Below are 21,607 nucleotides of genomic sequence, written 5' to 3'. Positions count from 1 at the left end.
CTGTTGTAATAATTTTTTTAAATTATAAAATAACTTAATGGACACCCTGTATTGTTAACCAGGTATTCATCCTGTTTGTTATTCAAAGTCACTCCGAACTGGATGTTGTAGAAGGAAAATATATCGTATATTTATGGATTTGCAAAGATTTCCATACTTTCTGGATCATATCAGTGTAAAGTAGAAAAGAGGAGGTCTGTTGTCTCCATTTGATCTCCATTATCCTATGAAATCATTTGAAGAATAAATCTCATTTACTGTTTTTTTTTTTTAACATTTGTGAGGAATGGGAAATTGGAGTATCCCTGTCCTAATAGATAATATTTCAGTTTTTAAAATACTTTTTAAGGTTCAGTGACCTTCTTGATAAGTCAGGGTGGATTGTGTTTACTATCTAATGCCACATAAATGTATTACTGTATATTGTGGGCAAAGAAAACACTACTAAATAAAATAATAATCACGGTGCACTGAGAAGTGGCAACTTACGAGGGGCACGCGAAGGCAGCACCGCTCTGATTCAGCGGCCATTCACAGTTTAAGGTCCCTCCGGTGACTCTGAATGACTAGCCCGAGCGCGTCTTCCCCCCCTCGCCTTCTAGACACGTTAAAAGCTGTCGGGTCGAAAGGGTGGATTTTTATTTCAAAATTTTCTTCTTGCCTTCACCAGCGAGTTAAAGTCTGGCTTGAGCTTGTGCGTGTGAAACGATGCTGATGAAGTTGGAAAGTAATGAGCGAGGATGCTGAAGCTGCCGGCAAGCCCGCTTTGTTCGGAGGAGCGCAAGGCTTTTGTGCCGCTGTCATCCCGCAGCTCGTCCCCTGCTGCTTTGTCTTCACTTGGCCCTCTGATACCGAGCGGTAGGTGCACGTCGGCTTTCAAAGCACCGAGGCTTTTCAGCTCTGTCATTGTGTTGCATGTGTTAGTGCGCCGCTCTCGGTATGCTTCACTGTAATAAAGAAAATTATAATAGTGGTCCAAAAGGAAAAGCAGTGACAGGAGCATTATCCTTGATGGGACTCTCTGGTACTCAGGGAGTGTATGATGATATAATGATATTAATGGTAGTCTAACATCCATATTTATATTCTTGTTACAAATTATATTTCCCCCTTTTACACCTTAAATTCATTGTCCTTTTGCTGCATTTTTGCACAGACCAGCTTCCCTGCCTTCGCCCATCAGCAGCCCCTAAATAATAGATTGGACCCTCACCACTTGGGGCTCTCACCTCATGCTTTTAATAGGCGTCTTTGCCTGCCTTCCTGTGTCTCGGGTGGGTTGGTGACTTGTTTTTATCACGTTAAACCTACACACACAGAACCAATTTGCCTCTTAAACTTAATAATAAAGTAGAAATTGTGGTATTGGAGGAGGGGAAGAGATTGCCCAGTAACAGGAAATTAGACAAGTGAAATGTTAGCCCCCTCTGTGTGTGAAATCGTGGCTTCTCTAGACTTGCATTGCCATGTGAAAGCTGAGAGGATCGGCCTGCCCTGAGTGAAATATTGCCTTCTCAGTTCCTTTGTTCCCTCCACTCTGCTGGTGTGGCTGCTGGCTGGCAGCCTGTTTGGCTGCAAGACCTGCTTTTATTCTTTTATTTCCCATTTCAGCCAAGCATCAGAATCCCATTGGAGATTCATGCTGTGTCAGGGACTAGTGTAAATACATATATTACATAATCAGCTATATCGTTCCAGATCATTTAACTGTGGTGGTTTTGAAAAGGAGACTTCATTGTTATTAATGACAGTCTCATCAGTCTAGGTATGGTATGTTGGATAAGAGGCCAGGCTGCTGCTCTGTCTCTGATTAATGTTTTTTCACATTTTAGAGATGGGCAGCGTCTGTTAGGTGTGCGTCTCTTTCATACAGTTCACCTGAGCACACTGAACCTGAGGCAGACGTTTGTGTGCACGTTGCTCCCTTTGCTCAGCTACTATGGTGACCCTTCTCTTCAAGGACACCGGCGGAGTCTGCAGCTCTGTATTAAAACAGAAATTTTATTTTTTTGTTTCCTCTTTGATGTCTGAGAGGTTTACCCCTCTTGAGAAGTTAACGAGCTCCGTGAGCGTTGTTTTTCTTTATATTTTTATTTTAGACCCGCTTAAATTTTTAGCAAAATTGTGTAAAAGATTTAAGCTTTTTGCATCACATGACTGACGCGGTGCCATCGAGGAAAATGAGTAAGTGACCTTGACACACCATGAAGGGAATTCAAGGTGATGTGCAGTCGCTGCACTGCGCTTGTGCATAATTTTTTTTTTTTTTTTATCATCAGTTTGCTGGTCTTCCAACATTATGGCCTACCCGCCCACTGACCCAGCCAGACAGTTAACCAATTAACCACTCAATCAGTCTGTGAGCCGGCCGGCCGACCAGCGGCAGCGAGCCGCCTGTCCAGCTCGGCCTGTCTCAGTATCCAGGGAGGCTTTTTTAATTACCAGCCTCTGAGGCGCTGCCAAAACATGCAGAGCCTGTTTAGTGGACATGGTGTGTGGAAATAAAAAGTTCAGTTCTGTTATTGGATAGCTTACTTAACCCTTGGGTCTAAAATCAACCTCGACTATTTCAGCCTGTGGTCCTTAATATGCTATAAGTGCCCTCGCTTAGTATGCTGTTAAAACACGTGAAATCCTGTTATTTTAAAATCCTAAGTGATTATATTATGACTCACAAAGGGTGGTAGTACTTGGATTGTGCAGTCCACTCCGGGTTGATGACAAATCCCTGGTGGCACTCCTGAGTTATAGGTACAAAGCTGCTGCTTCTAACAGTATGAGGTATACAAAGTATCAAAAAATGCCAAAACACACTTTTTAAAGGTTGTGATTTCCAGTGGAAAGGAAACAAGGGAAGTGATAGTCAGTTTCACAGCTTTCCTGAGGAGGAAACGTCCCAAAGACGGACTTCCCTCCTGATGCGTTTGATGAATTCAGTCGACTGACAGAGCTCACAAACGCTGGCCACGTTGTCCTCATTAAATGCCTTACTGCCACCTTTTTGTGGTAGTGGTACTGTATCATATCCTACCACTCGCCTGTAAAAATCAAGAGAACATTTATATTTTAAGAAATGCTCACATAAACTATTTGCTTTAATAACAATGATTATTGAGTGTTCAAAAAACACGACCATCCTTAATAAAACTATTTTATATTGGGGCAGAGGGTGCTGATCACTGGAAACAGACACTCTCACTTCGTCTCCTCTGTGACCGTCTTCATGTTTCCCTCCTCGGTTGTTGTCTTCAGGTTCAAATTGAAACGACTGGACAGACTTCATGTTTATCTTGCTGCAGAGTTCAGAAACCTGTGCCAAACCGTAACAATCTTTGTGTGTTATTGTACACTTTGTTTTGCACATGTGCATCAGGTTTTGTGCAGAGTGGGCTGCGGTTTTCTGTGTGGAAGAAATCGGTCCGTTTCTTCCGTTTTGTGCCTCTTTGATGCTGTTGCCTCATCATGGTCATCATCATATTTTATAGCAGCTTCTCTCAGGAGACCCAGCTCTCTTCATTACTGAGACCTGGATTTGTTTCTGCCTCATAAGCTCAGTGCTATTGATCAGAGAGCCAGCTGCACTGTCGCAGTGGATCCATAATGGGCGCATTCATCAACACATCTAACAGAAAGTTATCCATCAGTAATAACTAAATAGCAATTTAATTGGAAATGTTAAATACCAAAACCTTTAGTAGCACAGCGTTCGATTTGTAAAACAGCTTTGTAACAGGTGATCTTTGTGGCTCCGTGTTTTGTCTTTAAATGTGGCAGTCAGTATTCACTTCATATTTCAAGCTAAAGCCACCACTATCCTGTTCAGTAAGATAAGCTAGCCACATTGTTTTTCTTCTCCCAGCTGTAAAGCTGAGCTGCATCATTTGGTCAATAATAACTGATTAATAGTAGTAGTTTTTCATGTAAAACTAGACACAGAGTAACAGTTTGGTAACTTTTTGTACATTCCAGTAAACTGTGAACCATCAGATTCTGGACCGTTAGATGGACAAATGACATTTGTAGTCCTTTACTAAAATTTTCTTTAAAACAAATAAATAATTGAGTCAGATCAATAGTGACATTAAGTGCAGGATTATTTTACTGGGTAAATGCCAATATAAATATCACATAGATATTCATCTTCACCACTTCTTATGTCCAGAACTTCGTAGATTCAGTGTTAAATTTATGTATTTAAATAAACTCGATAGCGGGGAATCAGTCTGCCAGGGCCTCCACCCTTGGCCATCACCTGACGCATGTTCCACTCGACCCCTATGACGCTTCCTGCGGGTGGTGGGCCTACAGCAGGGCGGACCCATGTCTCCTCTTCGGGCTGTGCCCACCCGGGCACCACGGACTAATTCCCGGCCAGCAGACGCTGTTCCTGGGCTGGCCTGGGAAAGCTTTGGGGTCCTCCTGAATGAGCTGGAGGAGGTGGCTGGGGAGAGCGAGGTCTGGGCCTCTCTGCTTAGGCTGCTGCTCCCGCGAGCCGGCCCCGGATAAGCGGAAGAAAATGGATGGATGGAAATAAACTAGTCTGTCTGTAACTACATTATATGGCTATATTGATGCTGACTTTTTAAGTTCGTTTCCAGCTCCATGCTTCTATTATTGGAATCTAAGTAGCTTTGTATGATTCACAGTTCAAACTAATCCTTATTTATTGATCCTGGGTTAAAAATTAAAAGTCTGCATCTTCTCAGAATGTGCCGGCAGCATCTGAATTATAGTAATGGAAAAGAAATGCTACATTCCAGCTCCTTATTTTGATTCCTCAACTCCACTACAGTAACTTTGCAGGACTCACAGTTCAAAGTAAACTTCATACTGACCCACGGTGCAGCCCCTCATCCTCTGAAACAAGCTTCACCTTCTCTCATGTCTCAGATATAAAGCACCTTTAGGTCACTGTTGTGATTTGGTGCTAAATTTAGTTGAATTTTATATCCAGTCTACCTTTCTTGTGATTGGCTGCCCTTTGCAAACACAAGGTTCTAACTGCGAGTGGGTGGGGCTGCTGTGGTCACAGCCAGAGTTGAGATGGCCATATGTGAGAAATCTGGCATTTGGTCATGGGATTTAGCATAATGAAAGATCTTCTCTTTCGGTCTTCCAAAAAAATGAAAGCCTTAAAGGCAAAAATGTAAGAGAGTTGCTTTTTTGCTCGAGTGTGCGTGCCTGTTTCTGCAGCGCATTAATGCATGCAGGAGCTTGTGTGTTTAAGTCCTTTCTGAAATGGAGGGCAGATACTGTAAGAGCTCTCTCAGGGCTGCGTGTCAGTCTGTGGAAAAACACTCCAGGAAGCATCGCTCACTCTGAAGCAAGGTGGAGCGGTTGTTCCCTATCAGTAAAAAATCACTGAAAAACAGTCAAGACAATGTCTCTGTACCAAGAGAGTTCCCCTCACTCGGACTGTTTCACGTGGACACGTTCTCTAATAGATGCTGATGTGTTGTGTGTCTGTAGCTGGAGGCTGAGGGTTGTGGTGCTCGCAGTTTGGCGCAGTCGTGTTTCTGCAGCACTTAGGTCCTGTTAGGGTTCACGCGAGTTGACTGCAGCTCAGCATGTAAAAAAATAACTCTTTTTACTCCTCGAGCGATTTCTGCTGAGCAGTGTGAACGAGTCTGGAGAGGATGCGATCCAGGCGCCGAGTAATGTGCCTCGCTGCTCCGAGGAGCGATGTGTCGGCACCTCGTGTTTCTGTGCCATCGTTAGTGTCATCCCGCTTGGACTTGAAGCTCCGACCACATCAAATCTGAATGGTTGCTTTAAATGAGGCGCCGAAATGATGCTATAAATATAAAACCTTTATGGAGTTGTGTGATTATCTGCTCACTGTTCATCTCCACGAAGAATAAGCTGATAAGAAGCTGTCAGATACGAGAGGCTTTTCTAGAGCTGAATGTGAATTAAATGTGGCCACACTGACTGATCACGCCCACTTGGAAAAGTTGCCTGTTGCCTTATGTGGATTAACATTTTAGTCAGATCAAATCATTGAAGATTCGGTGGGCTGCTGAGAGCAGGTTTATCCAGTGTAAATGCCTTTCTGCGCCCTGTAAAATATTTTCAGTGCACATGCTCATTCTGTCCTCTTCCTGTTTGGTCTTTAAATGTTTTTAATCTATTAATTCATACGTCAGCATAAAAGCCCAGCGTACCAGTCTGAAAAACCTTCTTATATTTCACTTTTATTTTAGTGATGTGCTGCTAGTTTCTCTGAATATTAAGGGATAAACGAGAAGAAGAGTGGATGAAGATCATGATTGCAGTGGACAAACAGATAAAGTCATGATATTTGTGGTTTGGATTGATTCCACTCTTAATTTATAAGCACCGGTCTTATCAGATCTAAACAAGTTTAATATGTGCAGCAGTGATGGATGCCGACAAGATAGTTAAAAAATATAACACAAGAAGAGAAGTGGTGAGCAACCATCTCCCCTTACACACATTTTTATCACACTGTCTGTACACGTCACTGATGAAGGTAAGTTTAAAAACCAAACAATAAAAGTCCCAGTTACTCAGAAAGTGTCGGGCTTCATCCAGAGAAGGTCGCGGGGTTTAATCTGAAGCTCGGCTGTGTTAGAGGCGGGACACTAGGTCTGATCCCACCTGCTCGATTACTGTAATCTTTGTTTTGATTCGCTCCTGTTGTCGTTTAAATGTTACTACTTTACTTAACACAAACTCAACACTTCCTGTATTTTTAATAGTGTTAATAGTCAGACTTTAAGGTGTGCTCATCACTGTGGTTTCCTCGTCTCTCCACCAGTGAGCAGTGTGGTGTGTCAGTGTTGGACTGCAACCACCAGCAGGAGCAGCAGGAGGTCAGGACCATGAGTCTGTATGGGGGCGGTGCCGGGGGCGGCGCGAGAGACAGAGGAGGCGGAGGAGGAGCAGAACATTATCGGGAACGACAGCGACGGCGCTCCAGCGATCGTTCACGTGACTCCTCCCACGAGCGCGGAGAGAGCCAGCTGACGCCTTGCATCAGGAATGTTACTTCTCCCACTCGGCAGCACGGTGAGGAGTACACAAAAATGAAATGCTTGTTGTAGACAGTAAAACAGTTAAAAACTTCTCTTCCTTAAGCTTCCACATTTCTTCATCCATAGACCGTGAACGTGGCGAAGGAGGCTCATCATCCAGGTCCTCCAGTCCACGCCCTCCCAGGGTTTCTCTTCCCCATTCCCATGTAGGACACATACCTCGGTCCCTGGTTCCTCCTGGAGGCGACCACCGCGCCAAAATTTTGAGTCAAGGATCTTCTGATATGATCTACGTGTATGACCTGAGCAGCAAAGAAGGGCATCGCAGTGGGCTGAGACTGGGAGAAAGAGTCACACTGATAGTGGACAATACAAGATTTGTGGTGGATCCTGCTATATTCACAGCTCAGCCTAACACCATGCTGGGCAGGTAATCTGTCCACACCCAATCAGAACACGTTAACCATAAAAGCCGGTGTTCCTGTTGTATTTGAGAGCTTCAGCTTTACTTTTTTATTTAACTTAGTAAAAATAAGAGCTTGAGATAGGCACCCCCCCACCACCAGCACCAGCACCTTATTTTTATGTAAACATAACACAAATCATGACAGTACAGGTAGATGGTCATTTACCTGTTTGGCTGTTGGTCAGGTGTGTTTGCCGTCAGTAATTAAAAACCTGTTCATGTTTGTTTTCAGGATGTTCGGTTCTGGGCGGGACAACAACTTCACTCGGCCCAATGAGAAAGGAGAGTTCGAGGTGGCAGACGGTATCAGCTCCACTGTCTTCAGAGCCATCCTGGTGAGAGAGGCTGTGTAAACCTCTCGTCACTGCTCTCTTTGCCGCTCTGTCTTTGGTTCTGTCTCGGTCTCTTCTGTCTTCTCTCTCGTTCTCCCAAACATGCTTTCCCATCTTTTAACCACTCACCCAGCAGCTGTTTTTTTCCATTATATTCTTTGTGTAATTCTTTTCTACTGTTTCTCTGCACACTCGGTCTCTTTGTCACCTCCCTCTTTGTTTCCATCCTGTGCTTGAGGCTCATGATTATTAATGTTATAATTATGCATCTTTTTCTCGGTGTGTATAATGGAACAGATCCTAAATTACCCACCCAGGGACTGTAATTACAGAAGCAATAACCCATCCCAAACAAGCTGACGTATCCTTTAAGGCACAATGTCAGCTCTTTTTATTCTAAGAAACTTTGTTCGTTGAGGTAAGTGGGGCTCATATATCTGGTGGGAATATGTGCAGTCTCAGTAAATCGTCCTCTGGCGAGCTCCTAGTGTTACAGTCAGATGTTGCTTCTTTTGCATCCAGCCACATACTGGCAGAGAAAGCTGCCTTTGGTTTTGTGGTTTGTAGAGGATAACGAGCTGACGTGAGCTTATTTAAAATAGAAGCTCGTCTTCTGTCTGTTCATATGATAAATGGAAGCCCATACATTGCAATGCATTTCCATCATATCCAACTATCCTGCTGTAGTCTTGTTAAAATGTTGGGAGCTTCTGTTGCTGTTCAGCAGCTTCTGTGCAGAACGTAATTGTGGGTGTTTAACCGTCAGCGTGTGGCCTGACAGCAGTGACTTTATCCACAGGTAAATTGCTGGTTGGTTGAAAATTGGCTTCTGTTGTCTTCACAGAAGGAGACATAAACAAGTGTAGCCCATAATTACCATTTGTTCCACATATTTCTGACACGTCTACAGCGGTCTGCAATGGCCTGCGTGGCACCTATAAATGACCAACACGATACCACACTGAGGTCTTCACTCCCCGCACTTCCTGTCTGCTTCCTCATTCTGTGGCCTGATAACAGTTTAACATGTTCACGCTCACACGCATAGGTATAGTGAGGTGTGGTCACATTAAAATATCAGTACTGTGCTTGAAGAAAGTGAATCAGTTTAATGACATGCTGCCGAATGTAAGTTGTGCCCGGTGCAGCAGAGTGAGGATGCAGCAGCACCTGGGCCGGCTGTCGGGATCAGCTGTTTGACTGGTGCTGGTAAAGTAGCATGTTGATGAAGGGCTGAGTGTAAGCACCAAACAAACCTCGAGCATGAAAAATACATGTCTGTATAAACTACTGTGAAAGCACCCGTCTTACGGCTGCAGCTGGACTGAAGATGTGCAGAGGCTCAGCTCCTCAGTGCATCCTTTGATGGGAGACCAATGAAGCTGAAGGTCCACGCTGAAACCAAAGAGCCCTTCTCAAAGAAACTTAGCCTGCTTCAGAAGCTGAGAGTGACCCAGAGGCTGCAGGACTGAGTGAAAGTGTCGGGTAAGGGAGTAAAGGCAACTTTGATGCTAGTGGAGCTGCAAACAGAGGCAAAAAAACTGCAGGTGTTGCGCTAAATGTTGTTATCAGAGTTGAATGAGGAGCTGAGATAACAGACAGGCACAGATATAAATACAGGTTTGCCTCAACTGACTTGATGTTTGCTTTAAATGGATCTTATGGTATGATAATTTTCTTTGGTTATATGCATTAGAGCACACCGCTGCTCTGAGATGTAACAGCAGCCGGTGCACAGACTGCAGTCATTAATACAACAACAGCCTGAGGACAGGAAATGTTTCTGGTTAGCTCCTTCCAAAGGTGTTTCTGACAGGTGCAAAAGGTTAGCGTGCCTCTTCTCTTTGTGACAACAGCTGCTCAGTTGTGGTCACGGCATAATGGATTTTGGCAAAAGTGTGTATGTCTGTAGGAAATGCACAGGGAGACATGAGAGGGAGTGAAGTGGAAAGGCTGAGCAGGAAGTGAAAGGTGGCAGAACTTTCTGTCCCGTGTGCCCCGAGTGTCTCCTCTCTTTCTTTCGTCCCTCATCAGCAGGAAGTCTCCGGGGTGGCAGCCGCCGTGAGGCTGCACAGAGACAGGCAGAGGATGGAAAGTGGAGCAGAGAGGGGGAGTGACATCAGAAGCTTTTACTTTCACCACCCTTTCTCCTCTGAGCCTCTCTCTGTCTCTCTCTCTCTCTCTCTCTCTGCTGTGACGTTTTTACTTCCATCGCCACTCGCTCGCTGTCCATCCCTCCCCCCCCTCCTCGTCCCTCTCTCTCTCTGCCTCGCTCGCTCTCAGCAGCAGCATTAATAATGGCGCCTTGTTTTTTCTCCCTTGCTCATGTGTGCGTATGAACATCCACCACTCTGCCCATTTACGCGTGTGCGATTGCGCCGGTGAAAATGGCAGGATTACTACAAGTCGGGGATAATCCGCTGCCCTGACGGCGTTTCCATTCCTGAGCTGAGGGAGGCATGTGACTACCTCTGTATCTCCTTCAACTACAGCACCATCAAGTGCAGAGACCTCAGTGAGTATCTAAACCGTTAGCGGCTGATTTACTGCACGCTCAAGTAGTTCCTCGTTTTTGTGCGTGCGCAGAGTTTGGTGAGTGTGTTGGCTTTTTATAACATTTTACAACAAAAGGTGGATTTCACTGCATGTTGGAGGGATGTAGACAGTTTCTGACAGGAAAGCATTCGTTTCACACTAACAGACTGAAGACTGGTCATAGACAGACATGTTGTCCTTTACTGAAGCCATCATTTAAATGTCTTCTAAATGTGGAGCATATTTTGCAATTGATTTATTGGAAAACAGAAAAAGCCTATCACATCTCTGTATTTGAATTCATATTGTTTGCTTAGATTTATATCAGGTGTACCTGTGAGATCACGCAGAGACGTGGACGTGTCGGTTTGTTGCATGTGTTGGATATTTGTTGTTGTTGTGCGTGTCTGTGCCACTTGTTTGTGTGTCTGAGTGTGTGGGAGGAGCTGCTTGCTGCTGCTGCTCTATGCTGAGCTGTAAGTAGGTCATGATTAGCTGTGAGATTCAGGCCTTGTTATGCAGGCACATATAAGCCAAAGCTGGGAAATTTAATTCATCCACCACAGGATGGGATTTTTTTTTGTTTTTTGTCTCTTATTTCAATTGATCCGTGTTCCGGTAGAAACACCAGGGGTGTACCGACATATCAGCTCAAAAACAGACCATCCTGTTCAGTGATATTAGCAAATAAGATTACATTTATTGATGCAACTGGCTGATATTTGTCTGTTGTGCTGCTGTGGTTTTCAGGTGCAAACGGGGGAAATACAGTCATGGTAAAAAGGAAAGTAAACCCTCTTACAATTATTAATTAAGCTTTTACATATCAGGATGTAATAAAAGGAATCAGGTCCTTTGCTGGTCTTAAAGTTCAGTAAATACAACCACAGATGTGCCATTATTTATTCAACCAATGCTAAACCAAAATGCAGAATCAGTGTGAAACATGAATTAACACAGTGCCAACGAGGAATGATGTCATCAGTGATCTGGAAGAAGAGTTACTGCTGTTATAAGGTCTCTGGAGCTTGATATTTATCTGTCATTTCACAACCCGTCACAGTCAAAACGACCCCCTATGAGCAGCACTTGGTGACAGTGGGAAGGAAAAACTCCCTTTAACAGGAAGAAACCTCCAGGCTCAGGGGGGGGCAGTCATCTGCTGAGGGGGGAGAGAGACAGGACACAGGAGACAGCACAGCACAGCTCAGGTTTGCAAAGTTGCATCTGAACAAACCACAAGCCTTCAGGAACGGCGTCCTTCGGGCAGACGAGCCCACAGTGGAGACGCTTGGCCGTAATGCACAGCTCCACATTTGGTGAAAACCAAACACAGCATATCAGCACAAACACTCATACGCACAGCCAGGGATGGGGGTGGAGGGATGATAACATTAGAAATAGACTGAACAAGTCAAACGTGAGGCCACAGTGATCCAAAGACAGCAGCAGATCTACAACAAACATAAATGGGTGAAAAAGGAAAGAATCGAGCTGCTGCAGTGACTCAGTTCAAAATCCACTCCTGACCCCGAAATGCTGCAGCAGACTTTAGGAGAGCTGTGCATAAACGAGTGCCTGCAAACTTCAATGAACTGAGGCAGCGTTATGAAGAGTGGGCCAAAATAAAGTCTTATAGTAAATGATTCCTTCAACTTATTGCTGCTAATGGTTGTTCTACAAACTACTGAATCATGAGGTGTACTTAAATTTTTACCATAAGGTAAGGATTATATAATATTTTTATGTTTCACACAGTAGCAGTTTACAGTTTTCTACTTACTTCCACTGCTTCTTAGAGGAGGAATCACAGCACAGTATCATTTCTGTCCTCTCCCACCTGCTTTCTGTCCACTGTGACATCCTGTCTGTGTCTCCTCAGGCGCCCTCATGCACGAGCTGTCCAACGACGGAGCCCGGCGTCAGTTTGAGTGTTACCTGGAGGAGATGGTGCTGCCGCTGATGGTGGCCAGCGCCCAGAGCGGAGAGAGGGAGTGTCACGTGGTGGTGCTGACTGACGACGATGTGGTGGACTGGGATGAAGAGTACCCACCGCAGATGGGAGAGGAGTACTCGCAGAGTAAGATATAATCCATAAAGAATCCGGCTGCTCTGCTAATCTGGTTTGTTAGCCTCATAACTGGGTGGCAATAATCTGTTGGCAGAAAGAGGCTGAGGTGCCTCGGTGTGTGAAAGCAGGTCACCGTGGCACGAACGCTTCCTGCAGCTTCTGCTTACTTTCTGGTTTTTGCCGTCCCAGATCGGCAGGAAAGTCGTGCTCTGAGAGACACACTAACAGTGTTGGTTTGTGCCTCATATTTGAATGTGCTGGCTTCACATTAGTTCAGGGTTTGAATGCGTCTCTTGTCCTCCACAGTCATCTACAGCACCAAACTTTACCGCTTCTTCAAGTACATCGAGAACAGAGACGTGGCCAAGTCAGTGCTGAAGGACAGAGGACTGAAAAAGATCCGACTGGGAATCGAAGGTACACGAACAAGTTCTTTTATTTCTACTTTCTGAAATAAAGTATTAACATCTGGAGTGCTGTGATGTCAGCGGTGGCTTTCATAAGAGTTTTTATCTTCAGCTGGTCCTTGAATTTCTAAAGGCAGCAGATGCTGATTAGTCTGTGAAAGGATACTGGAAATAATATCTGCTGTCAAAGATGATGTCATTAAGAGTCTTTACCAGTTCGGTTCATACAAAGTGTTTCTCTGTAGCATCATAGCCGGGCTGACACAGTCACAGCTCTCAGTGGTATTAATAACTAAACCGATAGAGATCACTAAGTCCAGCAGATTAGAATCATTCAGGTCACACAGAGTCAATCAAATCTGAAAAAAGTTGCACCCAGACTGCCTCAGAATCAGCTGATCAGTAAATATTCATATTAGTGCAGTTCCAGTATTTTTGAACCCTCGTAACTGCTGAAGCACAGCAGAGAGCCATATGAAATCTTCAGGGCAGGAAAAACACATTTAAGTTCTGTTTAAAAACCTCAGCCACTCATTTCAGGTGTTCCAGTCTAACACCAGGTCTCATTTTTGTTCAGCACGATTTTGTTCTGTAACTCTCAGCTTATGTATCCTGTGATTATATCATAGTTTCAGTAGGAAAAGTGCACCAATATAATAATGTCTGTGTCGTAAAGTCACAAATAAGCATCGGTACCCCTGGATGTTAAATTTATTTTCTGAGGGTTCGTTTTGGGTGAATTTCCAGGGGTCATATCACCACGAGCTTATGAAAGGTCTCCTTTTATCTACCTTGGGGTTACAGGGTCATCTCCTAGCCCTGATCAGCCATAATCATTAATAATAACTGGCCTCAGACAGTGCACTGGTTCCACACACAGACAAGTTAGTGGTGGAGTTCCTCAGGGCTCTATGAAAGGACCGCTTCCTTTGAGTTTCAAAATAAAATAAAATTAGACAAAGGTACAAAGGGCAACCATTTTTTTTTTTTTACTTGGAGATATTATCACAGTTTTGCCTCTTCGTAAAATCCCCGCCTGTTTGGTCTGTGTGAGGAGAGGATAGGGTTAACTTAGGATTGATTTAGCAGGGATCAGACACCTCCCTGATGGTGCTTTGTCAGGGCCTGCAATCTAATCATTAGCAGCAGCATAAATGTCAGCTCACATCACATTACCTCATCAGCTGACACACACAGAGGCTGCAAAACAACAACAAACCTGGAAGGAAAAAAACTTCTAGGTCATGGAAACAGTTTCACAAGCTAAAGCTTCCCCTCGGGCCTGCAGGTTGTTAAAGTCTAAAAGGCTGAAGCTGAGGCTAGAGTTTCCACAACAGCAATTAAATGCTTTTAAATGTGGTTTACATTACACGACTTTTAAGAAAGTAGCTGCATGCTAAATCTCTGTGATACCATCCTGCATGTGTGAAGCCAAGCAGCTTAGAGCCGTGTTTCTAAGACTCTGTTTTTGTGTCATCTGCTGAGAGGCAGGAAGACGTTCAGGGGTCACTTTTCCGTCCTCCGTTAAAACGTCCTGGCGACACTTTTGTTCTGGGATGCTGAAAAAAAATCACAGCCACGTATGCCTCAGATTTCAGTCATCAATAATAATATAATATATCCAAGTTGAATTTTAGTGAAATAAAGGTCAGCCTGATGACGTCTGCAGAGTCTTGTTGGTTTATTTTTGCTACAAAAATCATATGAACTCAGTTTGTTTTGGAAGGCTGTGAAGTGAAGCTCAGCCACAATCCCAGCACATCAGCTCGCACCCTTCTCTCTCATGGAGTCCTTTGTTTGTGCTTCAGGCTTTCTGACTCAGAATCTCAGAAACACGGTGTCTAAGCAGAACTTCACCTCTGGATGTCAGTGCTATGATCAACCCTGTAAGTCAGACAGATCTGTAGGACCGGCTGCTTTCGCCTGTGCAAAACTGTCAAAGTGAGAAACTGCTGGGAGGCTTCCCATGATGCACTGCCCATGTGTTTTCATACCAGTCCTGCATGTTATTAACTCTCTCCTGTGGTTAGTAGTTTTGCGTTCTTTGCTCTTCTCCTTTTCTTCACCCTCCACCCAGTAGGTGGCGCCCCCTTCCTGATTCTGTTGGGGTTCTTTCTCTCTTATATTGTAGGTCACTGTAAGATCAATGCTGTTGTAAATTGGTGCTATATTGATCAAATTTAATGTAGCCTGTCCAGTTGCACTCATGCGCCTCTATTCATGCTGCATCTGACTTAATCAGAGTCTGTTCAGTTTGAGCAAAGGAGGCACAGTTCAGAGGGGAGCAGATAGCCTGGCCTTCGGTTCTGTCCTGATCACGTTGTTCCTTCCTTCCCAGGATACCCGACCTATAAAGAGAAGGTGAAGCGCCGCCCTGGAGGCCGCCCAGAGGTCATCTACAACTACGTCCAGCGCCCCTTCATCCGCATGTCCTGGGAGAAGGAGGAAGGAAAGAGTCGCCACGTGGACTTTCAGTGCGTCAAGTCCAAGTCGACCACCAACCTGGCGGCGGCCGCTGCAGACATTCCGCAGGACCAGCTGGTGGTCATGCACCCTCCGGGGCCGCAGGTGGACGAGCTGGACACTCTGCCGCAGCCGCCGGGTGCCGGCGACCCCCAGCAGGCGGCGCTCGGGCCGGCTTTTGAAAGCAACGCAGGCCCCCACCTAGCACAGGCCTACGAGGGCCTGAACCAGCAGGCTCACGACGGCTCGATCCAGGCAGCACACAACCAGCAGCAGCACGCCGGTGGCAGCAGCCACACTCAGGCCACGTACCGCTACGATCTGGATCCCGACACGCCGTCGCCCTCTGCATGAGACGGCCGGCTGCACGCCCCCACCCCCCACCTCTGTGTTCACACCTCCAGCAACAAGCGCTTTCACCGTCACCAACAAAGCTTCTGGCCATCTGATCACGGCTGTACACATGTTGGCACGTAGTCAAGCACACACCCCTGATTGGCCTCCAGCAGCCAACAAGCACACACAGCTGTAAAGTTTACGTGGCTTGTTGCTTTCAGTGTGAGCACAGACCTTCCCGGTGTCTCCTCCTCCTCCTCCTCTTCCTCTTCTTCCTGAGTGGCAAAACACCAGTTTGCCTTGTGTTGCACCTCTGCTGCAGCCGCTTTCAGGCCACACAGCGTCCGAATGAACCAGAACTAGAAGCACATCAGCAAAGCTTCGTCCCCGACTCGGTTTACTCTTTGATTTACCAACCAAAGGAGAGTTTAGTGGACTTCTGTGTACGTGTGAACGGACAGAGTTCAGTTTTACATTCCTTACATTATAAGGAAGTGTGTGTGTGTGTGTGTGTGTGTGTGTGTGTGTGTGTGTGTGTGTGTGTGTGTGAGATGCTGTACCTCAGTGGGAAAAGTGGGTTTCAGTGCCTCTGCATATTTCTGTGGGGGGCAGTAATTTGGATGTGAAATGTTTTTTTTTCTTGTGTTTTTGAGACGTTTTTTCTTCAGAGGGGTGCACCACGAAGCGAGTTCAGCATAGCCAGGCTTTCTTTGAGTTAGCAGCCATTAAAACCCCGCTCAGAGATGACGGGTGCCATGATGCTTCAGGCTCTGTGCACGCTCACGTAAAAGGGGGTGTTGGATGTGTCATTTGGCTCTTCCACACAAATCTGACCCACTCAGCGCCGCTTACTTCACTTAGAGACATGATAAAGAGGATCAGGGGATAAATAATGCGCATATAAGGAAACTTAATATTTAATTTAGATTCTGTGCTGCTGTTTATTTGTAATGTGACAGCTGAACATCAGAAACTTTCAGATTCCAGAGACGATACAGCAGAGTTTTTGGAGCTTTGCAGCAGAGCTCCATTCGATGGTAAAGAATCAGTGAAAATGTGGCACTTCAGCCCGTTTTAAACCTAAACTCTGAGTATGGCCTCCTCCAGACCAGGTTATATGTTCAGCATCAGTTAAAACACCAGGTTAAAACTGCTCCACCTTTGTTACACTGACTCCATGTGAAACTTACCTCAGTAACCCATTCGTTTCGCTTCATGTGCACCCCTCTGATGATTTAGGTCTTCATTTAAGTCTTTTTATCTGCTCCACTCCTGAGTCCTGACTGAGGTGCTCCGAAACTCTGCACAGATCCATCATCACTGCTGTGAGCGCACAGGATGTCCGAAAAGATGCTGAACACTTTTTTTTTTTTTTTTTTTTTAAATAAATGCTATTCACAACACCTTCATGAATCAGAATCGCTTTCTTATTTAAGAGTAAATGTCTCTTAGATACAGATTCAGCTGGAAACATTTTGGTCCATATTGAAATGAAAAGCATCACAGAGCAGCTGCAGATCCCACAGTGCTCTGTTGGATTGAGATCTGGTGACTGTGGAGGCCGTCTGAGTGCAGTGAACTCACTTTGTGACATGGTGTATTATCCTGCTGGAAGCAGCTATCAGAAGATACATACATGAAAATTCAGTCTCTGCATTTAACCCATCACACATGCAGTACTTTGCACAACAGGGGGCAGCTAGAAAGCGCTTAAGGGCCTTCCTCGGGGGCCCACAGTGGTGGAGACAGGCAGCACTTGAACACCTCAGTTTTCTGGTTTCAGATTCCAGATGGTTTTCAGTGGGTGGAAATTACATTTTTTCTGTGGATTTGAACCAGCACCCTCTCAGACATAAACCCTCGTCTTCTCCTCTAGCCCACCATTCCCCAAGACGGGTGCACTGTGGTCATAAAGGGATGGACATGGTCAGCAGCAATGCTCAGGTAGGTTGTAGGGTTGAAATAATGCACAGTTCCTATTAAAGGATCACACCAGCAGCAGCAGCAGCCTGTTGATATGAGGCAGGGTGGTGTGTACGCCACATTCTGACCCTACCATCCAAATGTTGCAGCAGAAATTGAGGCTCACCATTCTTCTAATATTGGTGCGCTCGTGTGAAGAGAACTGCTGCTCGTGGGATATTTTCTCTGCAGACCACAGAGAGATGGTTGTGTGGGAAAATCCCAGTAGATCAGCCCACATTTAAAATCACTTAAATCAGCTTTCTTCCCAATTCTGATGTTCAGTTTGAACTTCAGCAGGGCAGCTTGGCCATGTCCACATGCTGCCTTGTTGCTGCTTATATATTTGCATTAAGCAGTTGAAAAAGTGTACCTAACTATACCTTTATGTCCCGGCCTCTAATGCTTACAGCGCTGTGCAGGCTGGTAAAGCCCGTGTGATCAGTGTGCAGTGACTCGGCTTTAAGATGCAGCACTGAAAGTTTTTAAATATTAAATCTGAGATGCATTCTGATAAGATGCAGAGTCTCCACAAGAAACTTTATCTTCAATTTTTAAACCAGCATCGTGAGGTTTTCTGGCGCTTTGGCAGAGGATGAAAGAAATGTTCAGTAGCAAGAAGACGACCCGGAGATTAAATATAGATATGCTGCTTCCACTGTAACCATGATTATTTAATGCGTACAGCCAGAGCGTCTCCTCATGCTTTAAGTAACTGTAGAGGCTGCAAAAAGCAAACCACAAGCTGATGTTTTAATCTCCCAACAACTATGAGCTCCTTTTATTCATATCTTTCTCTACTGAAGAGCGCTTTAACCACTGAGCTCCATCCAGCTGCTGATGGCTGTGGAGGAGCAGCAGCAGCGTCTCTCTCTCTGCGGCACATCCTGCCCAGGCTGGATGGCAACATCGTATAAATATACCAGCGGGCTTCTCCGATTGGCTGAGAGCTCCGAACGAAGCCCGTGAGGGAGGTCTGAATGTGAACGCAAACACGGGCAAATCCTCGATGACGGAAACAAATAATTTTATTTTAAAAATATTTCACTGCTGATACATACAATACACTCATCATACTCATATATATTTGCATAAAGTATACTCTTAACATGATAATATTTAAAGATTTGATACATTATTGTCAGGTGGGGCAGGGGATATCAACAAGGAGAACACTTTATTGTAGTGTGTAGAGTAGAAACACTTAAACAGAAAAAACCACTAGAACAGATACAGAGGGGACCTCGCCAGCAGCTGTCTGATTGGAGGAGGATGAGGAGGAGGCGGAGCCTGAGCCTGGCATTTACTTAAATAGCCCAGGTCCCATCCGCAACTGGTTAACATTTTCTGCCCACATGAAGATAAAACAGGTGACCTGTATTTGCCCATTTTGTGGGTATTTTAATTATAGTCAAGTCACATCACTTATTTAAAAAAAAAAAAAAGAAAAATCCCACCATCTTTAACCACAATGAAAGTGTTAGCCCCGCCCACGGTTTGTGTTCATATAAGAAAGTGTTGGTCATGGTGAGAAGCTGAGAATGACATTCAGCCCTTTTTCCATCGTTTCTGTTTTCAGACACGTTTTTATTTCTCTCATGTTTTGCTAATTAAATATGAGTTCCTTCATTTTCAGCTTCCCGGATAAAGAAAATACATTTCTGACCTCGTGGCAGCAAATTTCTGTGTATGCTCACACACCTGTGGGATTTCGTCTTTCAGAGCCAAATCCAGGCTTCATGATGCAGTTTTAACGCAGCCCCATCTCAAAAATGCAAGTCAGTGAAAAGCACTTCCGAGCATCCAGAACACATCCCAAATCCACTTCAGGAAGTTAAAGGCAAGTCTGACTGCGTCTCTGCTTCTTCTGGTTTTTGGTCTGCAGCACGGGGTAATTCTTTTGATTATATTCTCTGCAGTAATAACACTATAAAATCTGATTTCATGAAATGCTTCCATTACTTTAAGAGAGAACCTTTTTCCAAAATAGATTTGCCAAATATATCAGGAAGATTCAGCACACACTCTCAGGGCTCCTCCAGTCAACACAAAGGTCTGAGACCGAGCAGCAGAGAACCGGCGAGGTCAAGAGGTCAAACCGGGGATCTTCATCGCCATGGAGGGGAAAAAAATGGGCTCTGAAATGTGGGAATCACACCATCTCTCCTGACCCCTGGTAGCTCCATCCTTGTTACAAAGTCCTCTTTATACACTTTATACCACCCACCCCCCCAACCCAGTACAAGCCCTCTGTGCCAACAAGGTAGTTTGCATTGACAGGTGCAGCCACAGTAAATCTGCATACACCAAATTCAAGAGTAACTGCAGTCTTTTTCCACGTTCTGTGAATAAATGCAGTAAAATCAGCTCAGAGGTATTTTTTTTTTAGCTTCTCTCTGCCCCTCCCAAACTGGTTAAAAACGGGGGCTGATCCTACTGTGGGGGGGGGGTGAAGTGAAGCCCAAAAGAACCCATCCAGTCTCCTCTGCTGGGAACCCAGTTCGGTGAGCGAGAGCCTGAAGGAGGGGTGAGGGGGGGTGACCCTGTAACCCAGGCTTTTAGGTTTGTTAGCAGGCTGACACCGTGCTGCCGTCCACGATGTCAGTAAAATGGCAGTGAAGAACGTTTCCTCACAGAGGAGCGCCTGAATAGTCCTCTCGAGACTCCGAGCGCGCCTGCACAGAGCCGCTGCTCCCGCCGCACTCCATTAACCTCCTTTTTTTTCCCCTCTATTAAAGCCTCATTCTTTGTTCTAACAGCTGTCAGAGCTTCACTCCAGCTGTTCGCTCGTTTCCTGCCGGGCGCTCAATCGGACACGCAGAACCCCACCGAATACGCGAGCAGGAGGCCGTGCAGGAGAAGCAGTAGATCCTCTATGGTGGACTTTTTTATTGTACTTTGGAAGGTTGCAGCGCTGAAGGCCGATCTGTGCACAAACAGTTTGCTGCTGTTTTCGGGACTCTAAGCCGTCTGCTGCACTGTGGGAGAACAGTGATGACATGCAGACTCTTTTACAGCGATCAAACACAGCATCGAGACCACTGACCGGTGAAGTGAATCACACTGATCATCATGACAATCAGGGAGCAAGTGAACAGTTCGTCCTCAAAGTGTTAGAAGCAGGAAAAATGAGTGAGGTTGAGGCCAAATTGTGATGGTTAGCCGACTGTGTCAGAGCATCTGCAACCCGGACCTCCTGTGGGGCGTTCACGGCCTGCACGGTCCGAGGAGGGAACAGTGGTGAACCTGCGACAGGGTTGTGAGCGGCCAAGGCTCAGTGATGGGGAGCAAAGGCTGGCCCGTGTGGTCCGATCCAACAGACGAGCTACTGTAGCTCAAACTGCCAAAAAACTTCATGCTGGTTCTGACAGAAAGGTGTCAGAACACACAGAGCATCACAGTTCGTTGTGTATGAGGCTGCACAGCCTCACACCAGTCAGGGTGCCCATGCTGACCTCAGCTACCCGCCAGAAGCACCAACAATGGGTGTGTGAGCACCAGAACTGGACCACAGAGCAGTGGAAGAAGGTGGGCTGGTCTGATGACTCACCCACACACTGAGACTGAGACCTGTGTGTGAGTTTAATTATTCTGTTAAAACTAACCGCGCTCCTGAAGCGGTCAGGATCGTCTGCCACAGGTGACACAGTGAAAGCACGATTCCCGACCTAACGGAGCTCCTGCACACCTGTCTCGCTTACTGCTGGGATTTGGATTATATTTGCAACCATTGAGTTTATTCCACCTTCTTCAGGTGTTTGGGAGCATCTCCACATTCTCTAGAAAAAAAACAAAAAAAACATAGTAATATAGTAAAAAGACCAGTAGGTTTTATAAGCAAGGCTACACAGTAAGCTTACAAATCCTACTGGGCTTTTCCCCCCATCCTGCCTCTCGCTGAGTTGTGCAGAGAGTTTGTACAAGATCCTCAGACTAAAAACATCGGGACACCGGCACCCCCCCTCATTTTCAGTGCTCTTGTCTTTTTTTCGTGGGGGGGGGGCAGAAGCACTGCAGGCTGTTTCAGTGAACACAGA

The 21,607-nt window shown here is 45.4% G+C and overlaps 1 protein-coding gene across 1 annotated transcript; it reads left to right on the top strand.

The window, feature by feature from the left end:
- The first annotated feature begins 562 nt into the window (after positions 1 to 562).
- LOC115781410 (BTB/POZ domain-containing protein 10-like) lies at positions 563 to 16,984 on the top strand. The gene is made up of 8 exons (XM_030731051.1): positions 563 to 858; positions 6,782 to 7,032; positions 7,125 to 7,428; positions 7,697 to 7,799; positions 10,191 to 10,311; positions 12,214 to 12,411; positions 12,709 to 12,819; positions 15,148 to 16,984. Exons 1-8 carry the CDS (start codon positions 731 to 733, stop codon positions 15,624 to 15,626), a joined length of 1,695 nt encoding a protein of 564 aa, XP_030586911.1. The 5' UTR covers positions 563 to 730; the 3' UTR covers positions 15,627 to 16,984.
- The last annotated feature ends 4,623 nt before the right edge of the window (positions 16,985 to 21,607 follow it).

The sequence above is a fragment of the Archocentrus centrarchus genome, chromosome 6 (genome assembly GCF_007364275.1).
Source record: "Archocentrus centrarchus isolate MPI-CPG fArcCen1 chromosome 6, fArcCen1, whole genome shotgun sequence".
Taxonomy (NCBI): domain Eukaryota; kingdom Metazoa; phylum Chordata; class Actinopteri; order Cichliformes; family Cichlidae; genus Archocentrus; species Archocentrus centrarchus.
Note: the sequence above shows the minus strand (reverse complement) of the source record. Positions and strands in the feature narration are given on the sequence as shown.